The sequence below is a fragment of the Orbicella franksi genome, chromosome 14 (genome assembly GCF_964199315.1).
Source record: "Orbicella franksi chromosome 14, jaOrbFran1.1, whole genome shotgun sequence".
Lineage (NCBI taxonomy): Eukaryota > Metazoa > Cnidaria > Anthozoa > Scleractinia > Merulinidae > Orbicella > Orbicella franksi.
Window position 1 is genome coordinate 913465 of NC_138158.1, and position 23146 is coordinate 936610.

The 23146-nt window shown below is 39.1% G+C and overlaps 2 protein-coding genes across 2 annotated transcripts; one reads left to right on the plus strand and one right to left on the minus strand.

Moving 5' to 3' along the window:
* Nucleotides 1-28: 28 nt before the first annotated feature.
* LOC145467928 (uncharacterized) lies at nucleotides 29-9698 on the plus strand. The gene is made up of 11 exons (XM_081451564.1): nucleotides 29-241; nucleotides 1888-2130; nucleotides 2702-3076; nucleotides 3612-3727; nucleotides 3823-4057; nucleotides 4611-5087; nucleotides 5776-5980; nucleotides 7196-7249; nucleotides 7541-7582; nucleotides 8267-8437; nucleotides 9570-9698. The coding sequence occupies exons 1-11, from the start codon at nucleotides 169-171 to the stop codon at nucleotides 9577-9579; spliced, it is 2001 nt and encodes a 666-aa protein (XP_081307690.1). The 5' UTR covers nucleotides 29-168; the 3' UTR covers nucleotides 9580-9698.
* Nucleotides 9699-10365: 667 nt separating this feature from the next.
* Nucleotides 10366-22967, minus strand: LOC145467921 (ferric reductase 1-like). Its single transcript, XM_081451554.1, has 21 exons — nucleotides 22885-22967; nucleotides 21316-21555; nucleotides 21083-21193; nucleotides 20842-20948; nucleotides 20074-20185; nucleotides 19374-19550; nucleotides 18652-18750; nucleotides 18406-18467; nucleotides 17599-17684; nucleotides 16887-17020; nucleotides 16477-16659; nucleotides 16044-16145; nucleotides 15606-15664; nucleotides 15342-15424; nucleotides 15106-15222; nucleotides 14859-14968; nucleotides 13912-13998; nucleotides 13310-13407; nucleotides 13008-13066; nucleotides 12494-12631; nucleotides 10366-12279 (listed from the first exon to the last, which is right to left on the minus strand). The coding sequence occupies exons 1-21, from the start codon at nucleotides 22897-22899 to the stop codon at nucleotides 12191-12193; spliced, it is 2268 nt and encodes a 755-aa protein (XP_081307680.1). The 5' UTR covers nucleotides 22900-22967; the 3' UTR covers nucleotides 10366-12190.
* Between the last annotated feature and the right edge of the window lie 179 nt (nucleotides 22968-23146).

Sequence of the window (23146 nt, forward strand, 5' to 3'; positions counted from 1 at the left end):
GACGAGTAAGTTACAAGCAATCATCACGGGTCTAATAAATAACCGGGCATAAAAATTAATATTTCTTTTTACTTGTCAACTTAGGCACGTGCAGATTTCGGAGCTGTGCGTGTATAGCTTCAAGGATTTGACGATTACAAGATATATAACAGGATTTGTCAACTCCGTATGAAAATGAGGACTGTTTTACTACCTGCTGCTTCTCTTGTTGTTCTTGCCGCAATTGAGTCTGTCGTTTTAGGTAGGTGAATACTTCAGTGGATGTGATAGACGAAGCTAGACGAAATACCAGTGCCAGTGATTTTATTTTACGCAGTGATTTTATTTCACATAAATTAAACCCCCCTCGTTCTTCAAGTTCGTCACCTTAACAAGGCAGAATCGGTGTACGAGATCAAAATTTCTTTGGGAAGATACGAAAAATGGAAATTTCTATCTGGGGTGCGTCTAGCTGAGATGACAATTAATTTATTTGATAAAAGGTTAAAGTCGTTAACTTCTGGCGCGTAATTTTTGTTAGGTAATTTTTGTACACAACTTAAATTTACTTTTCCAGAAATTGTAAGTGTTTATAATTTATTTATCGAGTTGAAGAGCTGTCGCAATGACGTTTAACTGTTTGATAATTACAACAGACACTTTCATGCACCTTTAGGTCATCGAGAGTAAACACCGGTCGTCGAGTTCATTCAAAGTTTTTAGGTACTGGAAGGGCGTTTTAATCGAATTTGAAAGACACACATTCACTAATAAGCATACAACGTTTTGACATTTATGTCATGCACCGGCTATTCACAGGTATCACAAAAAATCTGGGTTCCTTAGCAGACGAAAAGCGGTAAACCGCATTTCATCGCTTAAAGGAAATAAGCACCCATAGATAAACCAAGATCAGATCATACGAGATCACGCCACTAGTCTCTTAACTTGTCAATCATTCGTTTCCTGGTAACGCTCTGGTTTTGGAGACGACGTTACGTTATTGACTGACCTTGGTAACAAGGGTGGTCAACTCTCTCTCTTACGCAACATGAAAGCTATACGACTTATAAAGATAGAGTATCCATTATACATTGTTGCTTTCCTTCATGGAAACCATAGTTCAAGGATCATACCCTTTGCGAAAAAAAAAGTTCAGTGGCCAAACATGAACTGACAGTGCTTTGTTTACAAATGCATCAATGATATTAGTGTATTTTTACTCTTCTGAAGAACTTTCAAAATCATTGGCGACAACAGGAAAATTATGCGCAGATGTTCGATGGGTCTGTTCAACTAGAACTTGCAGGGGATGGAAATTCGGGAATAGTTAGCATAGAAATGGAGGCATAATGTGAAAGAATGTTTGAGCTACATGTATTTCAGTTCAAAATGTCCCAGAGATCACAGACTACAAAATGGGAAGATGAGATAACAAGATTGGATTACTTCGGAAACAAATATGTTGTGGCGTAAAGAATGAATAACCTTTGTAATTAACGTGCCATCGACTATGCAAGGCGGAATCCATTTTGAACTGTACGACGAGAGAAAGCATATACACTATAATCTGTTTAATCCAAGCTACAGGTTAAGCGATTTCGTTATTATTGTTTGAGGCATGTTTTCAAATAAGATTAGTATCTTAGAAAATGAACGATCTGTCAATAAAGACGCTAATTGTCTAATTATACCCAACCACAATAAAAGATTGGAGGAAATACAATCCCATACAATCCACGTATTTTTAATATACTGGAGAAGCCCGAACGGGTGAAAAGTCTTATATTAAAGTGGTCCCACTTCTCTTGCTACTATTTTTTGAGTGTAAGCGTGCCAAGGGGCATCTTGGTTGGTATTAAAGCCAATCTTAACTCAAATATGTAATTATTTTTATATACATGACAGCTACGTCTAAATGGCCTGCTGGAACATACGGGTTACCGCGCGCGCAATCTGGCTGTCCATCATCCAATCAATTTACGTGGCGCACAGGATGGCGGTACCAAGACACAGAGGATTTTTTACCGAGCAATGCTCGTTCAAGTAATTTTCACCTTGATGCAAGTGTGGACAAAAATAATCTGAAGCGATCGTTTTGTATGAAAACGGACACATCTGCTGACACATCAAGAACTATTTGGCCAAAAGGTAGGCGTGCCTATTTTAGACGCAATTTACATCGATTGGTAATGTTAATTTTCAAGATAAAATGGTGTGCAAATTCATTTGTGCAACTTAAAGCAAGATTGAGATAATTTTACGTTTAGAGCTGAGTGTAAACCTTTTAGTCGGGACAGCGATTCCTGTCACATCACAGGAAATGAACTATTGCTTTAGTGACATGAGATAACCATAGAAATGAGTTAGCCGCTATGCTGGGGTATACTGAAAGCTAGTGGTTCCTAAAGAAACTGTTGTGCTGAGAAGAAGGACAAGAGAAACACTTTGCTTTTTATCACTTTGAAGTTGAAAAAAGTAGATTAAACGTCACATCGAGGTTATGAAACTGACATTAGGGCGTTAAGGTGTACATAAGAGCAAAGTCGGTACCTCATACTGTTCCTTACATTTGGAAAACATGAGGCAAGGAGTTGAAAACAAACGGTAAACTACCAAAATAAGCACTCACTAACCCTGAGAGCTTCGATTTAATTTTATTCCATCCGTTCGTCATTGCCATCCCATTCGCTCATAACTAACACGTTTTTCCTTACTTGAGGAAAATACTGTATTTACAAGAAAGGTTCTTGCCCCAAGGGCCTGAAATCAGGTTACATAACATGGGACGACGAAGACTGGTTCAACAAGAATAACAAAGGTGGAGTTCTCCCGGACGGAGTTTACGACAAGAACACTAAACTCTACTACTGCTGCAGAGCGGACGGTAACAAAGCAGAACCGATTGAGCTACCAACAAGCACACCTTTCTTCCTTGTGGCGTACGAATCAGCCGCATGCCAACAAGTAAAGTGGGCGCAAGCGAGCTCGGAATGGATTCGTTTTGATACTGAGGAGGACGGTGACGGGTACGGAGGAGCGTATCCTTACGGAGCTGGGCTGAATGATCATACCATTCATTACTGTTACTATACTAGTAAGTAATGAATTGCTGTACTATACCGTTCATTGTCACACAACGTTGTATCAGTTGTCACGAAAGAACGTTCCTTGTTACGCTATGCCGTATTTTGTCACGTAAAAAGAATAACCGCACTTTGTCATGTCAACGGTTACTCCTACTGTTTCATAATTGAAAATGAAAATAAAACGCCCATCTGATGTTTCTGTGTTAGGGCCGTCAAAAAGCGTTATAAGAATTGCATTTGATTAGCAAATCGAAAAAACAGTTGTTCTGAGTGCATCTTTTATATCGACACATGTAGTGCAGTACCGGCGCAAAAATCTATCACCCACGCATTTAATCTTCTTGTTTACTCTTGGTTATGACTTAACCAAAGAGTATATAACATAGACTTGCACGTTCTTTCTCTTTAGAAGTCTTGTAGCAGCTTTCCAAACTAGCACCTCCTTGTTACTGACACAAGAATTATTGCAATAATAGCACCGTTTGCTATTTAAAACAAATGTTTACCTCACGTTATTGTCGTTGTCGTTGTTTGTCATCTCAGGCTGCAACTACACTTTGGCTCAATCCACTGGCTCGTTCCAGTCTCCCGATTATCCAAATTCCTACCCAGCAGGCCAGTATTGTTCCTGGAAGATAAAGGTTCCAGAAGGATTGCAGGTAAGTATAACATACCTTCATTGTGCACCCACTGAACATGCGTTAAGTATAGAGATATGACCGAGCTAATTGTTTTTGAACCCATTGAACTACAGGTGGTGTTAAAGTTTCCTAAGTTCTCACTCCAGAAACGACCAGGCACTGATAATGTTCAACTGTATGACGGGCAAAACGAGACCTCGCCCTCCCTGGGCGTGTACTCAGGTGAAACGACTCCCCCACCCTCAGGAGTCCGTTCCTCATCCAACGAGTTATTTGTCATTTTCAAGACTGATAGCAAGAATAATTTTGCTGGATTCCAGGCCTCTTATTCAGCACAGAAACCAACGCGTGAGTAGAATAGAAGATTTTACACAGCTTTGCACTTAATTTTAACAATCACGTTGTGTGCAAATTTTGCTCGTAATTGGCTACAAAGTTTCTCAGGAGCCTTGCTTTAATCGTAGTGAGAGGCAGTATGAGGATAAGCGAGTAAGTTCTCAAACGCTGCGGCACGAGCAAAGGCGAAGCTGCGAGAGGCGTCTCACCAACTCGCTTCGCTCGCCGACTTGTCTTAGGCAGCTTCGCTTTTACTCTTGTCGCAATGCATTAGAGCTGGCACGCACTGCTAGGTATGACTCCACTAAAGTTTGTTTTTAGGACGGTTAAAATCCTTTAAAATTGTCGACATAAAACTAAAATAGTTCATTTTGAGATCGACTCATGGACTGAGAGAAATTTTACAAATCCTCAGAAGATAACGTCCAAGCCACTGGGTTCGGTAAAGTATATTAAAAGCGTTGCAAAGTTAAGCACTGAATCATACTTTGAGGATGACACAGACGCTTGGTCATGAGAATATGCTTTGCGTTGCTTGACACAAAAGAACTTATTTCCTCTTTAGAACCTCCAACAACTATCAAAACAACGACAATCTTTCGCACAACGAAAGCTACCACACCGTCTGCGCAAACAACGATAAATACAACGACAGTGGCAAATACACCAGCTGGAACCAAAACAACCGTTAAACCCACTGAAACAACTCAAGCCACCACCACAGTCAAAAGCTCCACAAACCAAGCACAGACAACTAACAAGGGGCAGACAACCCAAACCGCCACTACAGTCAAAAGTACTATAGAAAATGCACAGACAACCCAACGCATTACTGCTTCTACCGGCACGGCAGGAATTACGAAAAGTACTGAAAGTACGACGAAGAAAATCACAACAAAGAAAGTTGAGAGAACCACCACCAACAAAGAAACCGAAGAAAACAGTATTTCATCAACATCAGAGGCAACAGATGGGCCCTCTAAGAAACCTGCCAATCACACAACTGTTTACTCAATGGAAACAACAATCGTCGTAAATACAGGTAAGGTTTTGTGCATGCGTGTTTATTTTAGATCATCAAATAAAAGAAACTTTGTGGCGGCCTTTTGCAACATAGCTGAGGAAGACTTGCTCAACACGATAAAGTAATATTTATATGACCAAGTCATAAGGAAGACCGTGGGGGTTTCATTCCCTTATCAGGATGGTGCTTAACTCCGTTTTCCTTTAGTTAGTATGAGGACACTGGGATTGACCTGGCTACGTCCGCTTTATGAGCCGCCAGGTTATCGCAGGGTAAGTTAGGGTGTCAGGGTGCCTGGACCTTAAGCTGGTGCTCATTTATACTCCTGGGGTGACGAGAGGCACCATAAGAGTAAATGCTCAAGAACACAACACAGCTGCACAGACCTTGCGAACACTGACCGTTCAGGTGGAATTCAACTCGCTAGTTGCCGCGTTTCCTACGTAGCCTTTATAAAAGGCGCGAGAAGAAATGTGCACGTGCTAGCGCGCACCTGACATTCGTTCTCTATTTACGACGGCACCTACGAGTTACACAGGCTAGCTAGTCAGTTCTGCATAAGGACCTATTAGTATCATGCACTTTTTTGCTGAAAAGGACTGGGAAGACCTATGGATGGCAGTGTACCTGTACGCGACGCGTGCCGAGTGAAAACTCACGTTCAACTTACATCCGCTGCCCTTAACAGGTTCTTCTATTATTGCAGAGACAGAGGCTACCAATGAACCAACATACACCAGGCCCACAGAATATAGACCCTCGACAACTGCCCCTCCAAGAAATGAGTCCTCATTTGGGTTTCGTAAAACGGAAGAAGGTGAATCATCCAATGTAGCCTTGATACTAGTTCCAGCGCTTTGTTTCCTGCTTCTTGTATTGTGTCTTTTGATATTGTTCCTCTATCGCAAGAGGTAAGAACTAAGAATTGTAACCATTAATGATTCGATTTAGCCTCTAAACCAGTTAGCATGTCTTTTCTAGTGAGCACTTCCTGATTAAAGGAGAAGGTCACTTCAAAAAATGTACAGTCGAACCTCCCGTAAACGGCCACTCAAAATGTGAAGAACAGGTGGTCGTTTTATACGGGAGGTGGTCACTTACGAAAGATTAGACCATATTGGGTTAAAATTTTGCCTCATTAGCATATGATAGCTGCAGAGACTTCCCCCATGCTTTAAACGTTTTATTCATGTATACAGTCAATTTCGCAAAAAAAAAAAATCCGGTACAAGAAATTTGCGTCTCTCGTACTACCCAGGAATGCGATGTTGCAACTCCTTATAATCCAATTTCCGCTCTATTATCTGTTAAGTGGTCGCTTATGGGAAACAAAAAAAATTCAAACTTTTAGCTCTAAAGGTGGTCGCGGTCGTTACGAGAGGTGGTTGCTTACAAGAGGTTACAAATATAGTGAAGGGGATAATCGGCTGGACAAAATATATACATTTTGCTGGCCTTTGGTTTTGATGCCAAGTCAGTTGCAGGTTTCTATGCTTCCCGCCAATTTCGAATTGGAAAGAATGACGTCACAAAAATATGGTCTGGCTGCCAACTACAGTTAAAGTGGCTGCCTCCAAAATCGAACTTTGGGCTTCTTTCGAGACGAATTTCTTCAGGATAGTAGGCACTTTAGAGTCTGAAACTTCGGTGAGTGGAAATACCCAATGTTTACTCGCTATAGGTGACCGTAGGTGGAGACAAAAAAGTAAGCTTTTTGGAGTGACCTTGTCTTTTAAAGTCCATTCAACTATCTTTAAGGCTTCACAAATTAGAACTTAGGTCTGTAGAGATTGAGATTCAGTCTTGAGTGTGCAAGTTTCAAGAGTTCATTTTAATCAAGTTCACGTTTTGTACTCAGTGGGCAATTCAAAATTGCTAAGACAAAAAGGAATAAACCCACGTCTCCAATAAACGCCTTTCCGAGATAATCGTCCTCACTTGAGCTCACAAAATTAACGCTTCGGACGGTAAGTCGAACCTGAGGTCATCTTTTACTGTCTACTTTACTGCCCGAGAGTAATTTCTCCCTATGTGCTTGGGACACCACTGGTATTTTTCATAGTGGTAACATTCTCATTTGTTGGATTTAAAAACTCATCACCATTCCAATTTTTATTTCATGTTAGGAATCAAAGAAGAAAAGATAAACTAGACCGCGAGCAGTTTGTCTACTATGAGAGGTAGTGATAGTCCTTTGTAGACTGAGATGAGAATAAAAATTCTCCTTAGCCATTGTCATACATTTACCATAATTCTTAGTGGGAGAATTTGATGTTTTATCACACTTCTCTTCCAAGGTGATCGGGATTTAAATTCCCAAGATCTCTCTATATTTTGAACTTTTAATGACATGGCCAGTAAAGAGACGATAGAACTAGATCAATGCTACAGCTGATTTTTTAAGGCTTAAAAGGCTTAGGTTTCGTCTGTCCTCAGAAAAGTCATTTTATATGTCATTTCATCTCAAACAGCAATCCGAAAGTAGAGTCTGTTGACAACCCTCTGTATGAAAGGTAAGATTTTAACTTTTGTCTTTTTACTTCACACGCAAGATTCTCTGATTTATAGCCGAGACCCCTCTGGTTGGAAATCTCCTTGAACGCACGTCCCGGTAGGACTGCACGTAGCCCTTAGTACGATATACACTGACAGTTACTCAACGTGAACGTTTTTTAAGTGAAATCATTGATAATGATTGGTTGTGTGGTGATACTAGTCGCACACAAAATGAACCAAATGTGACTAGTAGAATGGAGGGCAAAACCTTTGCGAGAATTTTAAGCCGAAAGAAGTGCACCCTTTATCTCCCTAAGTGTTGAACTTTCTGGTTTACCAAAGTGAACTGTCCAGTTTCACCCAGCCTGAGCTGAGCTGACTTTGATGAAGAGCAGGAAGGAAATTTCGATTGCGAAGCGCAATCGGTTATTTAAAGTTCTCAAAATCATTAACTGTCTTCTTGATGTTTGGAAATGTGGTCAAACACGATCTTTTGTGTTTGATATATTGCGTCATTGTTAATATACCAACGGTATAGATACTAAGAGAAGGTAACAGCATTACAGCTGTTTTCACAATGGTGTAAAGTTCACGAGTGACTCGACGGAAAACCCGCTGTACGATACGTGAGTATATTTGTTGATTTCTTTTTTGGTAGAATGATGAAATCTGACAAACGTTTCTTTCTGTCTCTTATTAAGGGAAAGTGAGTGCGCTGTGAATCCACTGTATTATGCAAAGCGTCAGGTCACTGATTTTTACGCGCAACCGAGCACCCCATCTGAACCGGTGATGACTTTGCAGTTCCAAGATCTGACCGAATATGGGGAAAACCCTCTGTATGCTTTTGTTGCAGCTTCTTCTAACGAAAGGTATGTTGACAATAACACAGAAGTTGACATTTGTTGTATGAAATTCACCTTAATTTGCATCATAGTTTGCATTGAAAAATATGAGAAAATGCTGCCTCGTATTCTAAGAAGCTACTAACAAGACCTAGGAAAAGTCTATAAAGATTGCTCTGATGTAAGGAAGCTAAAAAATCTTACAGATAGTAGCGAAGGAGAAGGAAAATATTTACCTATGTTTTGAAAGCAATATTTCTGTCCCAAAAGAGCTTAATTTAACACCATATTGCCGTCATTATCAGTAGTTTCCCGACGCTAACAAATCGTTCTTTCATCAAATCTGACAATTCTCAACAAGTACGCATGCTAAAATGTTACTCACATTTTATCGGCGCGTCATTACATTATTAGCTCAGCTAGAGGACTAGCTTTAAAAGGATATTTATCCTAAACAAAGCATTTTCTCGAAATGAAAATTCCAGACAGTTTAGTGTTTCTTAAGTATGCAATTTGTAAACAAAAAGCAGCTTTGGACGACTAGTAAACAGTTAAACTTTTGATTCTTTTTTTATTTGGCGAACGCAAAGAACGAATGAAAAACTTCTGAAATTAAAATGGATTCCGTGCCAATGACTTTAATTGGGTTCTCAGTGTACACGACACGTTTCTTCACACTTTTTGTTAGAAAACAACGACGATTTTAATTTGACTTAAACGTTTTCTTTTTCAGAAATTCAATTTTTGTTTTCAAAGCGAAGAATTAAGTCTGGTCTTCTTTCAATCGATCGTTCGAGGTCAAGAGTAATTGTAGAATAATTCGGCGCATGCCTTCGTTGCTTTTGATGTTCATGAGAAGTCACCGTCGCGCAAGATATGGTCCAAAAATTACAGAATCCATCCACGTGAGCTATTGCCCGCGAGAACATGAAGATTAGAGAGTGTGTGTTTAGTTTTTACCTGTTATATGCTTTTATATTACTGTTATATGCTGTTATATTGCAGACCGTTTGCTATCAGTTTTGCTATTGTACTTTATAGTTTAATTACACCACTTTCTATTCACATCAAACACTTTTTTGGGGGTAGAATATAAACATATAGATCCACATGAATATACTTCCTTGAGAGGTAAAAAGTCATTTTTGTTTTATTCCAGCTCTGCCTAAAGATGCCTTTTTGATGCAAGATGATTCACTCTTACTGTGAAAGCGACTTTGACGACTTTGATGTTTCATTTTCTACTCCTTTTATGAACACGAAACAAAACATGGATTTGTCAAATAAGAGAGCCTTTTAGCAAATCACTCGTGTGGTATAATTCACGTCTGTTCTCGAAGTGACAAATCAAATTTCATTTCTGGTCGTTAAAATTTCACCCCTCGTGTAGTTTTCACAACCACAAGTGAATTCCATAATTCCATAAAATAATATGGAAAATAATTCATATTGCTTTTAAGTCATATTTTTGTCGTGACAAAGTATGTGCATTGAATTTTTGAATTTTTCCAAACGTCTTAGCGATTGTGCCGGCATGGCTCGCATAATTTTCGACAGAATTGGTCAATTGGGATGCTTGCAAGCAGTTAACCATTCAGATATTCCAGGGGACTTTTTTAAAATAATCTGAAGTATAAATAAAATAGGTAAGCAATTGAACCATAAAAAAGAACTTAAGATTCTCATAAACTGGCTGTTTTTTTATATTGTAGAAGCCACTGATTTTGAATTTGAAATTCAATGTTATGAAAAATTTAATTCACATGGTTGCTTTTCTCTGTTACTCAGTTTCCGTGAGCCAAAGAAAATAAAAGTATCGGAATCACTGAAAATTTGGCCTTATCACGACAAATTAATTACGTACGTATTTACAATGCCACATTATAACAGAGATGTGTAATTTTTACAAGCATAACCGGCCGCCAGGTTACGACTAGAATTATTTAAACACGGGCAGCGAGCACACGCGCTGGTAACAACATTGCAGCAATCCTGCAGCAAAACGAAACATTGCGACGGTTTATCAATCGAAATCAAATGATCTAAACAACGTTTTATTTACGACTGAAAATTCAACAAACCTGATATTTAATTTAAAACCTCGAGAAAAGCAGAAGCCGGAATCAAAGTTAGAATTAAAAGTTTTCAAAACTATTTACGCCGATCCAGCCAAATGGCATTGTGGTTGTTCATTTGCAACGTGAATAAAAACATGAATATCTTAATTTATATAATTAAGCATTACGGAAAGCAAATATTGCGTCGAAATAGCACAATTTTCCGGATTTTTTTTAAGTGGTGCAATGCAATTGTTGGTAAAAATACAATTTTTAAACTTCAAGTTAACTCTCCTACCTCACGGGATTCGCTTCCAAACGCTGTTGACCACAAACAGCAGCTTATTACACCGATGTTTCAAGATTTTTTCCCCTCCTCCGCTGGTATCTTTCTTGTTTTATCCTTGTTATTCTGTTCCCAGCCCAAAATCGAGGAAATAATACCAGTTTATGGCGTCTGTTGCCGTTTAAAATCTCGTATTTCAATATTAAAAGCCTAAAACTTTTTCGGCCGTGTCTGTATGCAAATGATTGACGGAGACCCTAATATGGAAGTGGCAAACCGCGTTCAACAGCTGGCTTTTGGCGGGAAAAATAATCAGGCTGTCAAACAAAGATCTGTTTACAAGTTATTAATATCAATTACAAAGAAAACAATTTTAAAACATATTGTTAAATCCCTCACACAAGATATCCCGATTGAAGTCCAAATAACGGAAGAGAACTAAGACCTGCTGAGAATGCGAGATTTCAAACAAAAATTGCGAGAGTTGATGCGAAAAGTTTAATTATTTGAAAGGAAGTGGTCAGTTATTTTATTTTTTATGCCTTCGTAGATGTGCTAGCAAAAATATCGCGCGCAAATTTCTTAAGTTGTGGCTAAGTCACTGAACTGTTTCCGCTCTCTTAAATTGACGGCTGCATCAAATTGTGTAAATCTAATAAAATCGTTTTTGTTAGACGGGATGGGGGTTATAAGTCGTCGCAGGTGGCATGAATAGAGACAGTATTGAGGCTTTGCATGGCCAGTGGTCAGTTATTTTATGCCTTCGTAGACGTGCTAGCAAAAATATCGTGCGCAAATTTCTTAAGTTGTGGCTAAGTTAATGAACTGCTTCCGCTCTCTTAAATTGACGGCTGTATCAAATTGTGTGAATCTAATAAAATCGTTTTTGTTAGAGGAGATTGTGGGTGCGAGGGGGGTGGGGGTTACATGTCGTCGCAGGTGGCATGAATAAAGAGACAGTATTGAGGCTTTTTAAGTGTCTTTATTATTGTCCATGTTTTTATAAAACGTCTCTGACAATTCAAATTACTGGGCGTAAAAAAAGCAGGTTTTTGCATTATTTTCTTTACCTATGACACAAGTGACAATCTATTACAAGCACGTTAATTAAAACTGATCATGAATGATTTTGTTAAAATGATTCGCCCATTTCGTGCCGCCAATACAAACTCGTGAAATTTGGCTTTCTATTTCTATTAAAAAAAAAGTAAACATTTTTTTAAAAACACTTCTGGATAACGATAAAAGTGCTCCCCCCCCCCTCCCCCACCCCCTCGATCCAGTCCAGATCTTAATCAGCAGCCTTATAAGTTGAGTTAAACTCCTAAGATGCAGGACAAACTATAAAACATGTGCGATTGAAAACCAATGCTGACTTCTCATAAGCAACACAGGCTGGAAAAAAGTCATTCCATTTTGACCTAGCTTGGTTTCTTCTTAAGTTGCCATGGTGATGAGCAGAAGCAGAGCCAAACAGGCAGAGGTAACCAGGACAGCGATGAATCCAAACGTCATGTAAAAAACACCTGCAAACAAAAGAAATTTATACAAGAAAAAAAATGAGCAAAAAGGTGAGGTGATTGGTAAACACATGCTTGTTCCTGCTCTTCCATTGACTACGTATGCGCTGATTTTTGGCGCGCCTCTCGCAACTGAGTTCTGGGTTCTAATCTCTTTAATTATACGCCTGGATATTTGTTTATCTTACTATACTGAATTTATTTCCCTGTTACATCTTACCTTGCTGTTTTTTGCCGCGCATTAAATAGATCTCGAGAACAACAACTGGCAGCAGCCCAACACAAAACGCAACCATGAAATAGACTCCAAATTCTGTGTCCAAATGTGGCAGGCGAAGACCGAGAAAGATGTTGGCAACTAAAGAGCGATTCCAAAAAAAATAATATTAGTATTTGACTCCAAAGAGAGACCAACATCTCATGTCTCCTGACTGCAAATATTGCAAAGTGAACATCTACATAAAAGCATAAGGAAAAGATCAGTATTTTTCTCCTTCTGCGTTATATATGATGATGCTGTTATTTTGCTATTATGTCATTATGTCAGCATGTTCACGCTGCAAACATAACGAAATAACGTCCTTTTTATGTCATTATGGTTATGTCGTAATGCCGCTATGTCGTTAGAGTGAACAAGGCCTGACGCTGGCTTATGTCCAGAAGTAGTTCAGTACTGAGAAACGATCAAGAGCTCGCTGATGTATTATCAACGACAACAACTTTAGGAAACTTACTGCCGAGAATGAATGCAGTGACGCCAACTGAACGATGAGCCCAGTTGAAAATGCAGCGGCTGTTGACAAATAAGAAAAAAAAAGTCAAGCTACCAGAATACTATAAGAAGACAGGAACTTCCTAATAGCTATCTATCGTTAATGTGATACTCCGCTCGGTGATATTACTTATGACAGTTTATAATTACACCTTTACTTAATTATGTCAGTTCTATTTTATCAGTTTTAAACAAAAGACAAAAACGTTGAAATTAATATATATTGAACTTGAGAAATTACAACGCATCAAATCGTGTCCTTACTTCTCAGCAGTTGGCCCGGGCCTCATGAGAGCCATGATGGGCTGTACACAGACAAGGAACGTAATAATGATCCCCAATACTGAGTGCGCCACGTCCGCCTGTTAATTGATGAAAATGAAATCAGTGTTCATTACAAGATGAAAGCTGGCAGCTTAGAGCTTGTAGCCTTAATTCAACCCGTTTTAACCAGGGAACGCTTTAAATCTTTTGCAGATATAGAAAAGTTGAAGGGAAGGATGTCTATACTTTATGGCAAGACAAAACATCTGACCTATCTGTATGAGAACCAGACTGTTTCTTAGCGAAGAAAGTAAAGACTAGCTGAACGATGGAGAACTCATACCACGTGCTATCAGTGAAGAGACCTTTACGTAAGAGAGGCGCGCGATGTTCCATATGCCCGGAACCGTTTTCACTTAGAGGATCCGCCCAACCTGTTTTAATTCATTATGGTTTGTCATTACTATTTGACGAGAGTGTTGCGACTGGCTACAGTATCGGTTCTCTTATGTTACTAGGTCTCTAATTCCAGGACGAGTTTGATTCAGGCGTCAGTTGCAATACAACGATACAGTGGCACTATTAATATAAATCGTTCTTACTTCAGACCAGCCTTCAACGTGAACAAAGACCAGCACAAAACCGACCAACGTGCAAATTAAACAACAGACAGTCATGGCTCTGTGAATCTAAAAATAACAATAAAATAAAGCGAAATGAGATCACGTAAGCGTGAAAATAGATGCACACTCTATAATGTTGGAGTTACGCCTTGACCAAACGGACTCTCAAGTGGACGCAAGTTCAATACTTGAGTCTCCTTGCGATTCCGTTTGGCAAGGTCTTGCGCTCAATTGCGTTGACTTGCGATGACTTGTACTCACTTTGGTCGAGATCAAATTGGAACGCAAGCCGACGCAAGTTTTTCACCGTTTGGCCAGGCAACCCAAGTCAACACAAGTTGAGTGACGTCCATTCGTTGTTAAAACAATCTATTTTAATACAGGATACATAGCCTTGAAATGTTTTTTTTGTTTGTTTTGTTTTGTTTTGTTTTTATTTCAGTGGTTTTTGGCGACTTGCGTGTACTTGCGAGGAAACTTGCGAGTCCGTGTGGCCACCCAACGCAAGTCTCTACGCAAGTTCAACTTGCGGCCACTTTCGAGTCCATTTGGCCAGGACTTTACATAAGAACTCGGAAGTAACAAGAAAGGTTCTGAAGACGGAGCCTTAAATGAAAATTGGGGAGTACTACCTTTTGCGAAAAATCGAGATTGCATACTATGCGAAGAAAGCTGTGAAACTTCGTGCTGTCTTCTGCGTAGTAAAATGTTTTCTTAAATTAGTCTTTGATTAACGTCTGAACGAAAACTGCACATTACAGTGGACGCGAAGCAATCTTCTTGAAAGGGGACGTCAAACCATAACTTTCGAACAACACTTTTTGTTGGAACAATACAAGAGCTAATCCCAACCTTAATTAGACTGTGTCACCATGGACGTTTCAGTGAGCATAAGCATGACGTAACAGATGCAAACGCTAGTTTACCTGGAACCACTTCTTCTTTCCAAACAGTTTGCCCCACGCGTCTTTCATGTAACGGGCCGCAAATATAGCCAAGGTAGCAAACCCGACCCAGGCTAACACCATAAGAGAGCCTGGAATTAAATTAAATTGCTGATGTAAACATAGGTGTAGACAGAAGTTTATAAACTTCTGATGTTGATTTCTTTTTAAATTGTAAAACAAGTTCAACTGTACTTCAAGTAAAATGATACACTCGCACACTTCTTACCATGCGCCTTAAGTAGCTTGGTGTCTGCGGTCTCGCTCTTTAGTGGTGCATTCAGTTTACAGACGTCGACTTTATCGGCGCTCCATGACCTGTGAGTGTGTTTATTAAGTATGCCACCTACAAAACAAACAAAGAAACAAACAGAGTTTTGAGTAATGACACTTGAGGTAATCGAACAGGATTGTTTAGACAAATATTACTTTCTTACTGACTAAACAAATCTTCAATTAACTTACCACTCACGCTGCCACGAGCGTAAATCAAGAATACCTCCTTGTCTAAACGAAAGATGGAACTTGCTGTTTTATTCCGCGAGAATCTGAAATATAAAGAAGGAAATCATTTACAATGGTAAAAAAAAAATTAACAAAAGTTAGGGAAAAAAGTATAATCCTAGTTGATAAAAGAAGCTCGAACAATTTTTCAAAGTAAGTCATTTTTAGCGTCTATTTTGCCTAAGCAAATAGTTTAGCATTTTCTATTGAGGCTGCGACACTTACCTACACTTAATAACTCCATCCTCAAAAGCGCCAGAGATAACCGTGAGACCAGCGGGAGTCTAGGTACGAGTTCAAAAAATCTATTACACTACTGACTGACAAAATGCTTCACGACACTTAAGTTAAATTTCCGTTTAAACATTAGTCAGTCAATTGCTTTAAAGCTAATTAACTTACTAGCCAATTCCTTTCATTTTTTTTTTTGTTTTAGCTTTCTTACTGTTTTGATTAATTTAGTCTTTATTCATTTTTTAGGTGACTTTTTATGTTTTTTGGTACGCAGCAACAACTGTTAGTCAGTTTAGTTTGCTCGTTGTTACGATGTTTTCACGTCACTTGATGTTGTTGTTAAATTTGATAAGTAAATTGTTTGAGGAAGGTTCAACTCAACAAAACTCACACATAATTAGTGAACCTTTTTAGGAAGACAATTCTTACCGGTTTGGTTTGAACTGGACTGTTGTAGCCATTCAAGGTATAGTGCTCTATAGCGACACTGCCATCATTGAGGCGGGAGCAGATGATAGTGTCTGTACCATCCTGCCAAGCAAAATGAAATGAAATATTGTATTTTCAGTTCTGTGCGAGGGGCCCCACCTCATTTGCCCGTCAAGTTATCTTTCCCGTCACGCAATCTTCCCAAGTCACCATCTGTATGTAACGTACGTCGAAAATCTTAGTTAATCACTGTACAAGTTAATCATTAACCGCTGCTTTCTCTCGAATACTGAAATGCGTCTTTACTTCTATTTGACATCACCGATGTTACTGGGAATAGCTTAAGAACAGGAATGACTGCGTGATGTCCCAAATAGCGTTTGCGTGACCGTTATAGACTTCCTGTTATATGCTAAAAGATTGCGTTATTTACCATTTTGCCTTCATCGTTGAATCCTATGGCGACCCAGTCGCTCTTTGCGCTCAACTCAAAATTGACGTTATCCTTTTTTTCACAAGGTTCGAATGTCACAAGATAGTCGCAGGTACCACTGGATGAACAGCCATCGGGCTCAAAGTAGCAGCTTTTCTCGTCGCCACATTTGGAAGTGAGGAACTAGATGAAATTAAAACTAACATGAGACTCTAAAATCCATGCTATTACTAAGTTAAGTCGCCTTGTGGCAATGTAAGACCTTCTTGCGGCAACCTCGCTGTTAATGTTTACATCGATTAGAAAAAAAAAAGAAATAAATTTCTGCGTCCACGAGAGAGAAAGAAAGCTTTCCTTGTAGTGCGGGAATAAAAGTGTAAACAATGTCTCCTATCCGTAACTTATCTTACTTCCAGTTTTCCATCGGGTGTCGGTACTGGCGCCAATTTACGTCCGTTTTTCAAAATGGCTGGCCGTGTAACGTTGACGCGTTCGGCGGTGAAAGATGCATTTTCAACATGATAATTTAAGACGCCTGTGCGAGCTAAAGAAAAACAACGAAGAGAACAGAGGTTAATAACAATAAAGAAAATAAAAAGTCAAACTATTTTTACTAAATTAGAGCGGTTTTGAGTTAAGTGTCGAAAGTAATCAGGCAATAACTTTGGTTTTTCAACGGTTTGAGATTGGCTGAGTAGTCTGATTGGTAAGTAACTGGTGTATTTTTGGTTTTACGACACTCAATTGACAGTCGATGCAAGTTAAAAATGCTATAATTTGAGGAAGGTGTAGAACACGACCGAAGTGGTATATTTCCAGAGAATATAGGCTTAGAAGCGGCCTTAGAAAGTAATGCATGTGTAAAGAATTGCGCAAAAACAAATAGAGCCATAAGGCAAAATTTAACTCGCTTAAAAAAAAAAAAATACTTTCTCATATTCTTGGGTAGCGAGGCTATTGAAAAAGCGAAGGAGTTTGAACACTTTTGCGATTATTGGTGTATAAGACATGCTTTTGTTATTTCACGGTATTCCTTTAATACAATTTCTCAGAAACAGTTCGACAAACCCTACATACAATTACGTAGTAAACATTTAGTACAATTCACAAGGCAGTACTTACTGACACCGGTCCAAGCAAAGATAAAGAACCAGTTCTTTGTAAGATCTGTCATATTTGATCCCGTGGGTGAGATTTTACGAACGAATCTGCAAATGGGTAAAATTATGCCCTTTATGATTCAACTCAGAAGCAGCAAAATTAGAAAAAGCGCGGGAAAAAGGAATCCACGGTGATGCTAAGGACTAAGCGAAGTGAACAGGTTGCCTAACCTTATCTTCTTCTAACTCATTCTCGTCCCCAGAGCCGCCCGTCGCTTTCAGCTGGAGGAAATTGGTACGAGGAAAAGGTAGCTCTGGAGACGAGAATGTCAGTAGCTTTGGCTAGTTCGTCTTAGTATAGTTGCACGTCGTCATTGAAAGGCGGGGACTAAAGCGCTCTGCTTACACTAGCCAGTCCTTCAAACAACTAATCTCACAGCTTTATTGCGCTGTTGCGAGAAAAGTTATACGGGGTGTTGCCTAGCGTAGCATCCTATGGTCTGAACATGTCTCGCAACGTTCTCGTTACACTAATTGTTGCGAAAAGTAGACCTTGATTTTACTTTCTGAGCAACACTTTCTGTAACGAGAACGTTGCGAGACATCTTCTGCGGGGAGCGCGGTCCCCAAATGTCTGGGCGACAAAACACGATTTTCCTTTAATACAAAAAGCCAATAACTCCACGGACACCGTGCTCCAATCAAAGAGGAATATTAATAGCTGGGAACAAGGCAGTCCCTATCCACGTATCTGCGTGTAAACGAGGTAATAACAAATGTAACGTTTACAGCATAGGGCCTGATTCGTTCATGTACACATTATAAATACCTGCACGTCATTGTTCCATTCTCATAAGCTGCGGCATGTCGAATGATGTCCGTCGAGTTTCCCTAATGGTAAAAATGAAATTTGAAACAATAATTCCTCATTCATCCAATAAAAGGAAGATTTTCATCCATTGTCTTACAGTTCTCTTAATATTGGTCTTGAGACCTTTATTCAGGACCATTCTCATCACATGACTGTTGGACAAGCCAGTAATACAGTTAGGAGATAATAGATCTTGATAATTACCAAGTTAGTTCGAATGGGCTGGTGAAAATCCATGAAGTAATGTCTGATCTCAACAGCACTGCTGGCTGAAGTTGAACAGGTGATGGTGTCGGTTTGGTCCTACAGAGAATATGACAATATGTTTCAACTGCAGCATATTTGCACATTTGCTAGTTGATTTATTTATTTTCTTTTAACGAACCCCCACAAGAAACTTCAGCAATAAAGGAGGTGGGGTAACTTGGAAGAAGAAGAAGAAGAAGAAGAAGAAGAAGAACAACAACAACAACAACAACAACAACAACATAAACAACTTTGAATATAGCATACGTCCCTTGAAATAAAGATACAACGCACAAACCTAACTAGAAAAAAACCTGTATTAAGCAGTCTCCCTTGCAGAATTGGTAGGTGACTTGATACAGGTTAACCTAGATTTTTGCGGATGTTCGGCAGTTTTTCACGCCGTTCCCGAGATGAACTTTAGGTTAGCCCACCAAATTCCAGGGCAACCTAGGCTGCTTGCAGATTCTTTTCCTCTTGAAAATCAGGAAAGGGCAGCAGTTTTAAGACGAGAAGAGACTGGGCCTCCATTTTTGCGTTCGTTCGCGGGAGCCTGAGATAAACACATGTCGAACCCTAAGAAAAACGATCAGCCTCAAAGTATCTTAAGGATAACTGGTCAAACTGGGTCACGTAAGAGGACATTAGTTATGACATATTTAACTTCAGTTTCTTCTTACCATTTCTTGCTTGGAGTTAAAACCAACAGCAACGTAACCGTGTTTTCCACTCATTTCAAAAGTGATGTTCTCTCCTGCTCTTTGATAAGTGACCAGGAATATACAGTTTGAACTGTTTGTGCAGTCCTCGGGCTCGGAATAGCAACCTTTCTCGCTCCCACAACCATCCTTTGTTACCTAAAAATGACAATGTGAAGTATAATTTAAATCAATTGTTCTTTATTACAAAAGACCTGAAGACCCCAACGTTACATGTACATAAACAGTACTTCATGTTTGTCTTGGAATTAACGATCCGCAACAAAGTTTTAGCCTACCAACGCCCAAATTATTCCCAGGGTCTTCTCGTTTCTAAAATCCAGCCACTGGTGCAGAGACGCCATCTTAACTGGATTTGAATGGCAAGAATAACATGGGGCTAATCTCATTGCCAGATCTCACTCTGTTCTGGGTTCAAGATTACCTGGGGACGAGTGAATGCACCATTTTAGGTATCTAGGTAACTAGGCAACTGCACTGTTACCGCCTCCCCCACCTCCCTCCAAACTCCAAAAACAGAGAGAATATCCACACTTGCAGTTTATGGAAACAAAAGTGGTATAATATTCAATAACAAATCCAATTTATCAAAAAAGGTAAAAGCGTAAATAAATTAGCTAGCGTAAAAGTAAACAATTAATTGAACAATTACAATCCGTACCGCAAAACTTGGTTGTATCGTTGGTGGTGTTTGAGGGTCAGCTGTGGGTCCGTGGACTGTTACAGATTGAATACTAACCCAAAATATGGTATAGCTTTCGACAAAAGTTCCCCTGAAACGAGAAAAGGTCTTTAGTTTAAAATTAAGCTGATCTAGAAAAAATAAATTAAATGAAACTTAAAAATTAACAATCCTGTACAAGACCTTGTATAGCAATTTTAAAATTACATTATGCTGATAATCTTTGCATAGAAACAGAATAAACAACCAGAAATTTCAGAAGGTAGATATGACAAAATCTTTGGGTGTGACAGACTCTGCAGACTTTTTGCTCTCAACGTTGAAAACAGAACTCATTTCCTAGTTCATTGCTCAAAGAATTCATTGATTAGAAAATTAGATAACAGCACATTAATTATACAATTAATGAACTCCACTGATTAAGTTATCAACATTTAGCTTTGCAGTAAATATCGTCCTGTTTTGTGAGCAAATTACAATCAAATGTTTGATTATGATGTTTGAGTGTAAATGTTTAAATACGATATGCTTTTGCACAGCAATACCGATTTATGGCTGTAGAGATAAAGCTTGTTGTTGTGTTGTCGTTGTTGATGTTGTTTATTATTTTTATTCATCTAACAATACAGAAATGCAATTAGGATCGTCCGTTAAAGAGACAAAGACCCCACAGTCAGACAGACCACTTAAAAGTATATAAAAAGTATAAAAGTATCAAATAAGAAGAACGTTCCAAAAAGAACTTACCAAAACGTGATATTTCCCACACTGTATCCCGGTGCTTTCCAAGTAAATTCTAAAGATTTAGGTAATGATCCATTTGGCGGTTTGAAACGGTGATGAGCAACAGTATTCTGTTGACGCAAGACAGATGAAACAAAGGAGTAAGGAAGGAAGGATGGATATTCAATGGCGAATTGAAGGAGAAAACAGACTAAGGGAGATAACATTAGGCGAATAAAAAGACACGTTTCTATTTCAAGGATACCTGTTCTTCTCCACCGGAGCACCACAAGAAGGTTTGGTCCGCAGACAGAGGCCCCTGAAAGGTGCCAACTGGTCTGGCATCCCCCACAGCACGGGCTTGGATGATGAACCCCTACAAATGGGAAAGAATTGTTTAATTTGTCCTGGGTTGGCATGGTTTTTCTGTCTTCCGGAATAAGTATTTAATACGCTAATTTTATCAAAATCAAGCGTGCGGACATCTAGTTTTATTACCTTAATAGCCTTGGTGCCATTAACCGTGACAGTTATCATGGCGTCACGTGTATAGTTTTCGCTGCTCACGTGGATCGAATATGGACTTGTGTTGAGCGGCTGACTCGAAATAGGCTGCATACTTGGAGTCCTATGGAACGGCGTGAGATTTTCACAAACTGTGATAGGCGCATGAGAGGGGAACCCGTCACACGTCAGCAAAGAGTGTGACGTCAGCACCGCTAGTAACCTGAACAACAACTGCAATTGACAAGTCAATGGTTAGTCAGCCATGTACTAAATATATATTTCATACATAATTAGTTCTCACGAACTTGCATGACAAGGCAAAATAAACAGTTCTGTAGCCGGCTTTCTCTTGAATCCCCGAAGAACAAAATGACAAAAATAAAACTCTTCTGCAGAACTCTAGCTCTAATCTTGGTGTATTTGGAGCGGCAAGAGGAACAACCTGATTTAATAGGTTTTACGTTTTCGTCTTCACCGAAAAACAAAAGCTCTGACTTTACGAAGAACATTAATAAGCATATCTTAAGGGCATGAAAATAACTTGAGTAAATTTGTACAGGGTATCAGAGTGTTTTTGTCACTTGCGGCGGAGTGCTGCATTTTACAGTGACTGTTTACTCAAAAACAAAAAAAGAGAGAATGCTATTGTTTAAAATAACGCATCGTCATGAAAGAATTTTAAGTGTAATGCTTGGGCGTAGGAAACACTATCACCGTAGATCATTCACTGTGAAAAATGTTTCCTTTACTACGTAGATATGTCTGTATTAAAACGATGTTTCGTGACATGACTTTAAAGAGGACAGGAAAAAAAAAAGGTTCCCCCGCGCTTTACAAATGAGTGTAAAAACGTTTGTTTGTTGTCAGAAAAAGAGGAATTAACCAGAGCAACAATGCGTTTGTCCTCGTAACATTGTTGTCCTTTCACTGTTAAAATAACCGTCGATAAAACGCCGCCTTGTAGGATTTTGAGATATGAAGATATTGCTTTGACAAATGACATACGAGTAACGTACAAATATCTGACCATGACCTGCTACCTAGCAAGATCGCATCTTTTCACATCTTACGTAATATACAGCTAATGTTGTGTTCATGAACTGAAACCATATCGATAACCGAATCCTGTATTCTGTACCACTACGATTGCCAAATATAAAGTTTTTATTGATTACTTTTATATTTGAACATATTACGACTCAATATCAACCACTCTTAACCTCAGAACGTATAAAATGTACAGTTTTGGAAATAACCTTCATGTGATCACTAAAGCTCTTTATCTGTTCTCTGTTGTTCACGCATAGCGGCTTTGTCCATGCAGTGCATTTACGCTTTGTGAAAGTTCTTTTTCTGTCTACCCCATTCACGGTATGAAAATTCTCGTGTCTGGCGAAATGCTTCGAGTCGGTTTAGCATGCATACGTTTCTTAAAACGGTTCGCTTAACTAAATATTTATTACTTAAACCGGTTTATTGCGGCATCCCGACGTTGTTTTGTACTACAAAGCTAGTATCACGTACGAAATATATAGTATTTTTGAGTTTAAAATCACTTACCACAGAGTCCAGCATTTTTAGGATATACTCCGCAAAGTTAGTGTAACACAGCGTTTCACTTGTCCGGGTCCTCTGCAATCGCGCTTACTGATAACGTAGTGTAACGCAAATAATTTTTAAATCCACTGATACTGGTCCCTGAGTGGTTAACCTTAATTAATAATCTCACGTGATCTTTCATAAAAATGGAAAAGTCTACTTGGTTGTGGTTTGAAATCAATGAATGTATCTACGTTGAATGGAAGCCAGCTAATATGAACTC

Excerpts from the sequence above, each read along its gene's own strand:
- LOC145467921 (XM_081451554.1), bottom strand. Across the intron at positions 19,551-20,073 it reads CGATACAACCAAGTTTTGCG|GTAACAAAGGATGGTTGTGG; the intron begins GTACGGATTGTA and ends TGTCATTTTTAG. Across the intron at positions 18,468-18,651 it reads AGCCCATTCGAACTAACTTG|GGAAACTCGACGGACATCAT; the intron begins GTAATTATCAAG and ends TTTTACCATTAG.
- LOC145467928 (XM_081451564.1), top strand. The coding sequence starts at position 169 with ATGAAAATGAGGACTGTTTTACTACCTGCTGCTTCTCTTGTTGTTCTT. Across the intron at positions 3,728-3,822 it reads AGGTTCCAGAAGGATTGCAG|GTGGTGTTAAAGTTTCCTAA; the intron begins GTAAGTATAACA and ends ATTGAACTACAG. Across the intron at positions 5,981-7,195 it reads TTGTTCCTCTATCGCAAGAG|GAATCAAAGAAGAAAAGATA; the intron begins GTAAGAACTAAG and ends ATTTCATGTTAG.